Genomic DNA, 12,836 nt, shown 5'->3' with positions numbered 1-12,836 from the left:
GTGTGCAGCATTGAATTAAATCATTAAATTAAAAAAATATGATATGACATAGATACTACAGTAGACCATGAAACCGATTTTGAAAGAAGATAAATACGTCATAGCTTTGTGAAGAAAACTGACAAAAGGTCTAGGAACTAACCGAAGTGAATTGAACATTGTATGTCTATGAGGTCTGAGGTCGTAACAATGATGTATATCATGTCTATTGTTGTCTAAATTGCAGACTATGTGTCCATATATCTGTAATCAAAATGCATGAAGATGCAGATGATAACTTCAAGTCACAGGATTAGGATTGTAAACACCAGCTGACAAAAATGGTAGAAAACAGTACATTGTAGATTGCAATGTGAACGCAAGGTGATAAGAAGCTGAAATACTCAGTCTTGGCCAAAATAGGAGGGTATTTCATACAACAAGCCACCTTCTCTGCTCTATGTAAGTAAGCAAGTAATCAATATCTGTCCTTGTAAAGACACATTGTCTAAAGAATGTCTCAGAATGTTGATATATGACCATTCCCTACTGTTGGTGGTTTTCATACATTCCACAGTATCAACTTCAGACCACGCTTTCTGTTCAGCCTAACTTGTTTGTGGACACACATACATGGACAGAATTTGTTTATTTAGTGAATAATTAAAATTTTATTGACTATCATTAACCTATGTATACAAGAGGATTAGACACAGAAATGTATTCCTTAAACATGTAAGCTCAATAGGATTGTTTTCAATGGGTTCCAGAGCACAGTAAGAAGTCAACATGAAAAGCGTTTCGGACGTACATAAAAGTTGTTTCGGACGTACATAAAAAAGTGTACGTCCGAACACATATTTTTTCATTAATTAGAGATAATTACAAAATTCTAAAGTTACACATTTGAAAAGCAACAAAAACTTGCTTTGCATTGAGATTTTGCAGTTTACTGGCATTCAAGTTTTTATGTAAGATTAAAAAAAAGTGTTTTTTTGTTTCGGACGTACATTGAAATAATGCATAAAATAAAAGTAAAGAAGACAACATAAATTGTCACTTTCACATTCTCTACCCTATGGATATGGAAAAAGTGATTCATTACCTTCATATTTAATGATGTAGTGAGTTGAAAAGTTTTCTTTTCCTTCACAAAAAATATCAAATGAAATAGTGGATTATAAAAGTGGTTCCAGAGCAGTTGTTAAATGGCTTCATTGAAATCACTCCTGTGACCTTGACCTTGGTAAAGTACATTTCTAATTTACATTTTTGAACAGTTTAAACAATTCCCATCAAAATGATATATAATTTGTGCTGATAATTTCATTTTGAAAAATTGACCCTCTGGTTGACAAATTTATGGAATTGCCCTAATACGAACTTCAAATATTACTCTCTAATGCTATATAAGATTGTATTACCTGTTCATTCTGTTTATAGTACATGACATAATTATATCGATGATATACCGGAGCGCCGATCTACTCGTATGTAATAGACCATCTACACTATCTCCTTCAAAGAGATCGTTTCACACCAAACGTTTCAATTTCATCAAAGGCCGCTACTCACACTTGTATGGAATAGAAGGCGATTATATCTATATAGGTTTAATTACAAACCCTATCCTCAAAGCAGTATCATAGTATTAAAGGACAAGTTCACCTTCATAAACATAAATATTGAGAGAATGTAGCAATATTAGTAGAACACGTCATTGAAAGTTTGAGGAAAATCAGACAATCCGTTCAAAAGTTATGAATTTTTGAAGTTTTTGTGCAGTACCCGCTGGATGAGAAGACTACTGCAGTGTATGAATAACTTAGATGTCACATGCGTACAACAATATAAGGAAAATATAAAGAGAATTTCACAAAATTCCATCTTTTGAAAAAAGTACACATTCCCCGGACTCGTTACCGACAAATGTTATGGGTAATATTATTCCCCCTGCCTTTAGAAAGAGGCAAGTCAAGTGCTCTTTTATTATGCGAAAAAAGTGAAAATATGTTGAATTTTCTTTTACATTTTCCTTATAAATACTGTTGTACGCATATGACTCACAAGTTGTAGTAGTCTCCTCATCCAGCGGTTCCAACACAAAAATTTTAAAAATTCATAACTTTTGCATCGATTGTCCAATTTTCCTCAAACTTTCACTGATGTGTTCTACTAATATTGTTGCATTTTCTCAATCCTTATGTTTATGAAGGTGAACTTGTCCTTTAAAGCAATCAAACAACGAGGAAGATCAGACCTGACCGTAACGACTCGCATTAATGACCGTCATGCCACACAAACGGATTCGTTCGTTAGCCTGCATTATAAACGTCATGCACTATATCATTTATGATAATTTATGTACTATGTTCCTGAATGACATTCAGACCTTGACAATGAATGACGCGCACGGAAATGCAACTACACCGAGACGTCATGCTCAGTATTAAATCTGTATGAAAAATTGAATAGCATAAAATCCAGGTTTTTGGCATTATCCCAGTTTCACATCTTCATGATAACACCATGCTTTTACTGAGAAGATTAGACTCACACAATAAACCATTGCTCATGTATGAAATGCGATACATGAATGCGTTTGCCACTACCTACTAGTATGTCATTAACATTGTGTAGGTAGCACAGCAGCGCTGTTAGGCTGATAAGGTGTTCTATATATGTCACGGTTGACTCGTTTGGTAGTCTAACCGCTTGCTACAAACAGAGAAGACCCTCCGCGATATCTTAAATCACACAGCCACTGGTTACCGTGATGTGTTTATCTGTTTATTGGGGCTTCCAAGCGTGCTTAAGAGACAGACTAGAGTAGTAATGTCACAGTGGCAACGTTATTGAAGATAAATGACAATTAAGGGCAGGGAAAATGTTCGAAGCAGTCGTTCAAAGTAAGTAATACTCACGATTATCTCGCAGCAGCAAACGTCTGCTATGTCAAGACTGCACTCTTAATAGCACTCACCACTCCGCTCAGGTGGTTACGAGCACCCGCGGGAGCTCGACGAATCAGCAAGGAGTTGGGTGGAAGTGTAGGGTGCCCTTTACACGGCTTTTCACTCATCCAGTGTAGTACACACGCATCAAAAAGGGCATGTTTTTAGACGTACGGTGTCATGTTTCGCACGATTTCGCGCATTTAGGGTTGACAGACCAGAGTGCACGTAGTCGCCGAGAGCCAACAGCCGAGTGCACTCGAGCATAATATGGGAAGCAGCGGACTCGTCCATTGTACGGGAATCGGGAGAACCGTGCGTGTGCTTACTGGAGGGACAGAATGCATGAGCATGGAAGCCATTCTTTTTTATCTGACAGCTAATAATGAAATGAGATTAGTATTTTTAGTACCGGGAATCTAGAATTCCTACAACGGCATTTCCATTTCACCACACAAGTTGATCATTCACGAGCACACACACCAACGCGTACAGTATCTACATAATGGGTTCATTCACCCCTGTTGATTTAATGGGACTGAAGCATGGTCTGTTCAAGCACGGCTTGTTGCAACCTCAAGTCATCTCTGCAGAGCAAAATACGCATGATGATCCTTGAATTTGGCAATATTTAGCTCTGAAAGAAGTGGTAATACACTCTGCAGGATTGTCAGAATATTAATAAAGACTAATCTGTTATAATGTGGACGAAAGACGATTCAAAAGGCATGATATCCAGCGAAAATTGTGAATAACTTGAACTCTCCCGCCTTCGTTTCACAGCACAAACACAATTGTTTGTTTACGCACACTCGTCCGTTGTCCGTAAGCATTAGGGGAATTGTGTACAATGGACAGCACAAAAGCTCGCACGCTTTAGCAAAGTCACAAGCAGTTTTTTAAAACATTCTTTGATTTGACAAGAAAAGTGCCCTAATTTCTCTCTGACCAATCAAAGCAAGTTATACATCACTGAAGAGCCCAAACATTCTACTTCATTTTGAAGTGCGAGGGTAAACAATTCCACTAAGCTTCCGTGGTACAGCCTGTGATTTATATGGGCATGTCCGAAAATTATGGCTTATTTTGGGTACTCCGCCATAGACAAACTCAAGATTTGGTGATTTGAAGCAGAATTTCAGAGGAAAAGTGCCCTAATTTCCCCAAACCTATTTTTGGGGGAAATACACGGAGTAGAAAGAGGGTACATTCTAGTTTCATTTGGAGTGCGAGGGTTTTGAATTCATAGCCATGTTTTTTTGTGCAGAGCTATTTTTGTCCCAAAGGAGGGGGATATGACGCGTCTTTTCACGTGTTATAAGCACCGGTGCTCTCGCTCCGGAGCAAATGCGCGCAAGTTTTCCATACGCGGGGTGCATGCGTTTCGTTTTCATTTTGCTGTCGCCATTAAGGGTCCTTTTTCTCAATGTAGGTTTTTGACATTTAAGGGAGGCAAATTTAAAAGTATATTCTGAAGATCCCTAAAGATGTTGTGAATGTAGCAATAAAAAGTGACATTGTTCAACTTCTGCCTACTTATTTATCATTTTATAGGAAAGTATAATTTTGTTGTATTTTTCAAACAGGGGTATGAAGCATTTTTGTAAAACGCCATGTGGGGTTTTGTAGGTGTTGTAGGCCTAGGCCTACTAAAAGTACTTGAAACAACGCCGCTATAGGTGACGCCATTTGGGTACGTTTTATAGGTGTGGCGCCATTCAGCGGCGCCAAGGTGGCATGCGCTAATACGCCATTCAGGGTGTATTTTTGAGGTGTTTGGATGGACGTGAGTGGGTAGCATATCAACTGCTCCCCTAGCCCTGACCGCATTGCCTGATCTCTGAAGAAGGAGATGATATATTCTCAACATTTTACTCCTTTTCTTACTCTATATAGTGAGTCGTATTCGGCACGCCCACAGACTGATTTTGCCAGTGCGAGCCGCATAGATGGACGAAAAAAAAATGATTTTTTTTTTCGGCCACTTTTGTATTTCACCACATGCAAATTAGTAATACTAGGTGATGATGGCGCCACTTTACAATTGTTTTGTAGATGAAATGAGATATCATATTCAGAATACAATTCCTTTAAAGGAATCTTTGCCAAGAAAGCTTGAGAAAGTATACATACAGCACTTGTTTCTTCTTCGTATTCTTGGTTACTGTCCAAATAGGCCAACCGGAAACGGGGGGGGGGGGGGGGGTGGGTGCTGATATTGATGGCACAGAGAGAGAGAAATCAGAAGTTAACTGCTTTGCTCTTAAATGCTCTTGAGAACTGCTGTTATGCTTGTAATGTCTGTCACTGCAATGATATGATGCAAAATTAACAGTGGTGGATCCAGAGGGGGCGCACCGGGCGCGCGCTCCCTCTTTTTTTTCTTTAAATACAAGAGAAATAAAAATAAGTAAAATGGGGGGGGGGGCGTCCACCCCAACCACCTTGAAATTTGTAAAGGTGCCTCCCCTTTGCGGAATTCCTGGATCCACCCCTGAATTAGTATATAAGTTATTGGTTTAGATCTCTTTTGAAAAGAAATTTTATTATAATGAGACATTCAGGGAAGATTGTGCGGAGTTCAATGTGATTCACGTGAGGCGATGAATTATTTCACATTCCTAATTCCTTAACCCTTTCTGTGCCTGGAACCTAGGATAGTGTGTACAATACTATGATGTTTTCTGTGTTAATTGGCAGTCAAGCACATAAAGAATACTTTAAAGTGGTTGTGGCATATAATATCACCGTGTCGTGTAAACATGTAGATCTCTCTGTAAGTATAATGTCTGGTTGTAATAAAACTTCGGTATGTGATTACTCTTGTATGAATTGATAGCCGAATTCGACTCAAATATCATGTGGCATTACACTATAAAGATCTGATCTGCAGTATTGAGCTCACTAAATGAAACACAAATCTTTCAAATAAACATTCAAGCAAAACATTCAGCAACATTCAGCGAAATTAGATGAGGTGTTGTCAGAAATAAAGTGACTCTGCCAGTCGTCATTCATGTTAAGTGCAGTTAATCCGTTATGACAATGTAAAGAATAGTATGTACTGCATGACAATCGCTCAAAACGTTCGACATTTTTTTAAAGGGATAGTACAGCATTGGTGGAGACGAGAATTTGGCTTTTAACATTTTGCGAGATACCAAGAAAACGCTTATGATATAGTACAGAGCATACCATTTTAAGAGGAATTCAAAGTTTATTTGATGATAATCAGGCTTGGAATGACTGAAACATCCAAAAACAAAGTAAAACAAAGCGATCGTAATAACGTGTGGGTCCCAAACTTTATTAGAATCGCCTTTTTTGGATATCTCAGCCATTTCAAAACCAATTTTCATCAAATAAACGTTGAATTCCTCATAGAATTACATGCTTTTTCATGTTTCATAAGAGGTTTCTCATTTTCTCACCCAAAAATGTTAGAAACCTGAAATTAGATCTCAACCAAAACTATATAATACGATCCCTTTAAACACGTTCCTTAGATTAGTTGACTGAAAAAAAGTTCGACAGGTCTGAGAAAAGTGACACGTGAATCATTCTAAAAGAATAACAATTTTTGTGACTTATGTTAGTCACTTCAATCATCGTACTCGATTATGCTGCCAAGAATCGATCATCCAGCCTTCCTCTTTTCAGATGATTATCTGAAATGCTTAAACGACTTGAAGTATTTATAACTTTGTTTTGATTTATTTACTCTAAAATGTAAATGACAAGACTACTTGAACGTATCCAAGTAAAACAATAGAATGAAATTCATTTGGCATCTCGATACATAAACTACCTATAGCAACAGTCAGTTTTTGATTGTGACGTCATACCGAAGGTGTTAGTTCACCCTTTAAGCCTTTCTGTGCTTCGAGTGCCGATTGAGAGAGAGAGAGAACTCCATATTGTATGTATACAGTGTTTAAAGTTCCTGGCACAGAAACTTAGCTCATCACTTAACAGCTGATGTTCATGTTGAGCACCGATGTTCAAAACAACTGTTCATGATTGGAGGGTATAGGGCTGCATTACGGTTGATGCAAGTCTACGACACGTACGAGGTGATCATGACGATATCATCTAAAAACAACACCAACAACAAGAAAACAAGAGAGACGAAAGTTTTAATGGAATGACACGAATGTTTATTGAGGTATCTTGCACGCTTGTCGCATGTCAGAGGTACAAGAAATGGAATGAGGAAAACAAAGTGGAATATAATGATCCCGTTGAAATCTAATGTAGAATTACTCTGATTTTATTACTCCCTACAGGGGTACTTCATTTTTTTTTTAATGTTTCATGTCCAAAAACACATCAAATGTAATCTTTCTTCGAAAAGAGTCACATAATTTTATGAGAATGATATTTTGACAATTACATGAACTTACATTTTCTGAAATTTTGAATGGCAGTGAAACCTCCGGGAACGAGCGAAATACCAGTCCCCGTTCCACTTTAGAAGGCACCGTTTATTCCCGATATTATGGGATAATGAACGAAAAACACGATCAAGTTTTAAGTAATGATGTCGATAAGGAATATAGTTCGTTCCCGGTAGCGATGGGTTTATGGCTTAAGAACTTCGGGAAATACATTTTGGTACAATTATGATATCAATCAATCACATGAAATAAGGAGATCAAATTTACATAATAACTTTTCAAGAAACTTACTTAGTCTTAGAGCTTCAGACGGCTGTGATTGAATGTCTTGATTGAAACATATTGTATGTAAACAAATTGATATTAATCGACCAATGCGAAACAGCACAGGTGCCAAAAGTGATTAACCTTTCCAAAACTGAAGTATAAAAAAAACCCACACACACACAGAAAAAAAGCAAACTCTTAAATCATTTCAGCTATTAAAATTCAAGGATTCCAATAAAGATATCATCTCCAAAATGTGACTGAAAAAAAACGCGTTCAAACTGTGTCTTGCGTAGGAAGAGTGAATGAAACAGGACACGTGCAGAAGTATGATAGGCCCAAAGATTTTTTTTTTTAAATAAAATCTTTTATATAGGCCGATGGCGTTTTCTCTGTTATGTGACGTCACGTTTACAGCAACTTGATCCTTTACAATTTCACGAGATACGAAGGGCTGAAATATGAGACATTTTATACCATCTACTTGTAATTCCCTTATGCAGCCTTTTAGGCTATACAATTAGATATGGTCGTTAGCCTACTCCAGGGCACTTTACCCTTGTCATTATACTAAGTTAAGACATGTTGAGAACAATATAGGTGGACGGCGATCACACACATTTTTTATTTTTTTTATTTTTTTACGGATTGATATAAGCTAGATGTACGATACTGTCTTAAAGAGAGAGAGAGAGAGAGAGAGAGAGAGGGAGAGAGAGAGTGTGTGTGTGTGTGTTTGTGTGCTATGCTCGTTTCGTATTGCATTGAGAGTCTCTCACCACATATTCTTTTGTCAAGGCCCTCTCGTTGTAACGGGCGAGCGAAGCGAGCCCAGCCAAAAGCCATGTTGATTGTGCAGCGCGAGGCACCCCACTCGGCTGGGCGCTCCCTCCAGCGAGAAGCCTTGACAAAAGGCTGCTCACCACACAGCAACCGGTAAATACACAAGGCGTTAATATTCATAAATGAATGATACACGCCAAAACAATTAAAATAACAACAACAACAACAACAACAAACAAAAACAGAAAAGGGAATTATGTATCCTACACTAGCAGCGACTGCAGGTGCTCATGCACCCAGTGATAATGTAACCCCTTCGAATACTAGCGTCTGGATCGACTCCATTCATTTGCTTGAATATATCTTCCGTTTTGACCCACTCCTCCTGACCGTCGAGCCACGTGTCCAGCAGCAGGAAGCGGTCACTTTGTTGATGATATGCTGCCAGCGGACTAAAATGGCCTACCTTGATCACTTCCTCGCCCTGCTTCCAGTGATACTCGTAGTTGACCACGACTCCTTGGCTGGAATCCGTGTGTGAGAGCGCCGCCATTGCTAGGGAACGGAACTCATCCACGTTGCTGTCGTCTGCGTGAATTCTCCTGGCGGGAATCTCGAAGGAGCGGAAAAGGTCGTGGAGCTGTTTCAAAGTGGCTCCGACTTCGCGAACTCGTTCTTCGTCGAGGACATTCGTCGTCTCAGGAAAGGAGAACAAATTGGTGTCCCTGTAGGGAACGTCGCTGACGTCACAGAGTGTCTGTTCCCGTTCGTCGGGGTATTTTTTCCCGAAGTAGCGCGCGCTCATGAGAAGGCCAGCGGTCTGGACTCCGCAGTATCCCATGGCGCGCTGCTTGCTGAAGATACGGACTAAAAGTGTCTGTCTGATGGCCGTGTCGTTCCAAAGATTCTGACCGTCAGCAGAGTACAGGGCTATCACATCTCCGGACTCCATGCTTGTTACTAGAAAGGAAAGTCAAGCGGCAAAATGAAAGCTATACAATGACTAATAGACTTTAAAATGTCAAAGCAAGCAAAATTAATACCACTAGAATAATCTCTTGCTCTTCCTGTTGCTGCTTGAATCAACGATTAGAGATCTAGCAGGTTATTTATTCAATAGCATTAATACCATACGCTCATTTGCTTGTGCATGAAGCCTAAAACAGCTTCTGTATGAATAATACTTTACTACGGAGAAGAAGGGAATCACTGTTATTATGGGAGCTCGTATCCCATGTCCCATCCCTGTATGTACTACTCAGTAGTAGCCGGCAAAAACCCTCCAATTATTCCACTAAAAATAAGATTATCTTATTGTTGAGCGACTAATTACGTCCATTATTTTGACCTCAATGTTATAAATCCGAAGCTGCAATTTACCTTCCATAAGACCATCCCATTTCATATTTCCGTTAATAAAGTGAAAAGTGTAATTGTAAGTAAATCTCCGTCTATAGGTCTTTATTATCTCCACATGAGAGACACTGTGTATTGTCAATATGAATTTATTTTTACGCACTCTTAAAAACCCTTGCAATCTGAACCATACCGTATGTCCCACAAAATTACAACGGGGCCCTACGCAATGATATCTTTAAAAATATTGCATCAATCTAAATACAAATTCAGGGTATGAAACTAGAACTCATTGCCCACATCTTACAGAAAACCCCATTCGATTTGCTTAAGTGGTCAAAGAGAAATGAGGAATTTTGTAGAGGATGTCGGGAATCTCTTTTGTCCAAGTTCTGTCTATTGTTCACACACAAAATCATCGAAGTGCTATTAAACTTGGAAGAATCAGACTCATGACATGCTTTACTACAATCCCCATTTCTCTGTGACCGCTTAACCAAATCGAATGGGGATTTCTGCAAAATAGAGCTAAGATGTTATATTTTAAGACCCTGAAGTAGTATTGAAAAAAAAATCATATTGGATGTTATCAATGCGAAAATCTGATTGTAATTTTTGTGGGACATACTGCAGTATGTCCCTCAAAAATTACAATCAAATTATTCGAATTGATAACATCCAAAATGATCGACTTGTCTAAGTGCTACTTCGGGGCCTTACAATATAACATCTTAGCTCTATTTTGCAGAAAACCTCATTCAATTTGGTTAAGCGGTCACAGAGAAATGTAGATTGTTGTAAAGCATGTCATGAGTCTAATTTTTCCAATTTTAGCAATTCAATGCTCTAGTGCGTCAATAATAGACAGAACTTGGACAAAAGAGATTCCCGACATCCTCTACAAAATTCCTCATTTCTCTTTGACCACTGAAGCAAATCGAATGGGGTTTTCTGTAAGATGTGGGCAATGAGTTATAGTTTCATACCCTGAATTTGTATTTAGATTGATTCACTATTTCTAAAGATATCATTGCGGGGGGTCCCGTTGTAATTTTTTGGGGGACATACTGTACTGTAAAGATAGTGACTAAAACAAATCAAGGAGTAATACACTCTGTCTATATAGATATACCCGTGTCACGTACATTGCATTTTACACTTTCTTTCTTCCGTTCTTGTTTCGCCGGAGTGTCTATATGTATGCATGTTCGTCGACCTCCATGTCCGTTAAGTGTACATTAATGTTTTAGACTGAATCTCATTGTACCCGCATGAAAACAACGACATCCTCTCGTATCTAAGTGGAAGTCACATTGATTGGTCTGAACTGGACTTTGGTTTCCGCACCGTGTTTATAAGGAAGAGATCCATAAGCAACAAGTGTCAAGTGCAATCTTTTTTTTTAATCTTAAAGGGGATGGCCAGTAAATGATCAGTGGGAATCAGTGGGAATGCTGGGGGATGATTGTTCCAATTCTTGTGGGATTCATTTAAGAGTACATTGTGTATCTATTGTTGTGTGAAAGTTATTAATTTTTAGTTAAAATTGCCTTTTACAGAAATAAAGCATGTCTTACTTACATAGATTTTCTGACGTTAAAGCAAACGGGTATCTTTGAAAGACTTTGTATATATGCATGTATGTCCCATAATATTGCATTGAAGTCAATGGTAAGGACAGCAGTGACACGATGCGCTCATTACAACAAAATGTATTGCATTCTTGATAATGGTAGCATTAATGACAAACATGCGTGCTGTAAATTTGGCATTTGTTTCCTACACGTACATAGAGACAGTGTAATCGCAAATACTCTCTCAACAAACACACACGACAACGTTTGTTCTTCATGCAGTAAATAGAGTGACTGAAAACTACTATTAAAAGTTATAATGTCACGACAATTGTGTTCTTCCGAGTTTGAAAAAGCCCCTCCCTCCCTCCATCCCCTCATGAAGTGTAATTTGCTGATCAGTTCAACCACCTGACTTTTTAAGCGTGAAATTTCTATAATTGTATTATGTAGGTCTATATATCGTATGATAGAACCTGCAGTTATAGTTAATTATCAAATTAACTCTGCTTCAACAGCGGTGGATTTGAAACAAGTACACTTTGCAATTACATTAGAAAGGTGTAGTAAATATATTGTTTCAAAGCGAAATCAATAAAAGCAGCGAACAAAACTTCTCATTGACGAGACTACTGCTATAGGGTTTATGATAATGAAACACGGAGATTGTGAGAATAATCATATTGGGCCGGGAGCAATACTTACGGACACTGCACAAGTTGAGAGAACTGTAGGCCTATACAGTAGCACTGCTTCCGCAGACTTAGCTTGTATGATTTTATTCGTGTGGGCACCAGAAAGAACAGCATTAGCGTGCACTCAAGGCGATGAAAGTCCAAGTCGATCTTATGTGGGGTTATTAAACAGTGGAATTTTCGTCAAGAATGTAAACACGCACATTTGCGTTCATAACAGCATTCGCGAGAGACAAGTTAGTGTATACGCAATACCAGTATACTATCGGTGGCTCTTGGTACTGCATGAAATGCTGGGGGTTGAACGTATACAGTACACCATAAGGGGAATTACTATAGTTACGAAGAATGGTTGGTTATCATATACCATAGTGCGTGATCTTAACTAGATTATACACGCACGGCAATTGTGAAGGTGCATCAGTACGTGTTAATAGTCCGAGGTGAAAAGAATATTATTGATGAAGTATTTATTTGGAGTGCATCTATGAGCAGTCTTGCAAAAAATGCATTGATGAGCTTAATTGGAGTCAGCCCACGAGCTCGACAGTATATACAGCAGACAAGCTAGATATTGAAAAAAAAAGGTCCTTGGGTAATACACCTGTTTCAACATCCCTGAACCTATGAGTCATACAGCTCATGAACTAGACATCTATAGTTAAACAGGCCCACTCCTGACTTACTACATAAGACACTAAAGTATTAGAACAGGCCTATGAGCTCGACATACAGAAAAGGTCCACGAGCTTGAACATTACGTGCAGTAAGTCTGGCGATATAATGTCGAGGTCATAATTCAATTCAATTCAGAATTATTCTATTTCCATA

The 12,836-nt window shown here is 38.5% G+C and overlaps 1 protein-coding gene across 1 annotated transcript; it reads right to left on the bottom strand.

Moving 5' to 3' along the window:
* Positions 1-8,648: 8,648 nt before the first annotated feature.
* On the bottom strand, positions 8,649-9,332 carry LOC139744327 (uncharacterized). Its single transcript, XM_071654767.1, has one exon. It carries the CDS (start codon positions 9,330-9,332, stop codon positions 8,649-8,651), a length of 684 nt encoding a protein of 227 aa, XP_071510868.1.
* Between the last annotated feature and the right edge of the window lie 3,504 nt (positions 9,333-12,836).

The sequence above is a fragment of the Diadema antillarum genome, unplaced genomic scaffold (genome assembly GCF_040938485.1).
Source record: "Diadema antillarum isolate AM-2024a unplaced genomic scaffold, OU_Dant_1.0 seq00001161_RagTag, whole genome shotgun sequence".
Taxonomy (NCBI): domain Eukaryota; kingdom Metazoa; phylum Echinodermata; class Echinoidea; order Diadematoida; family Diadematidae; genus Diadema; species Diadema antillarum.
This window is presented reverse-complemented; position numbering and strand designations above follow the sequence as displayed.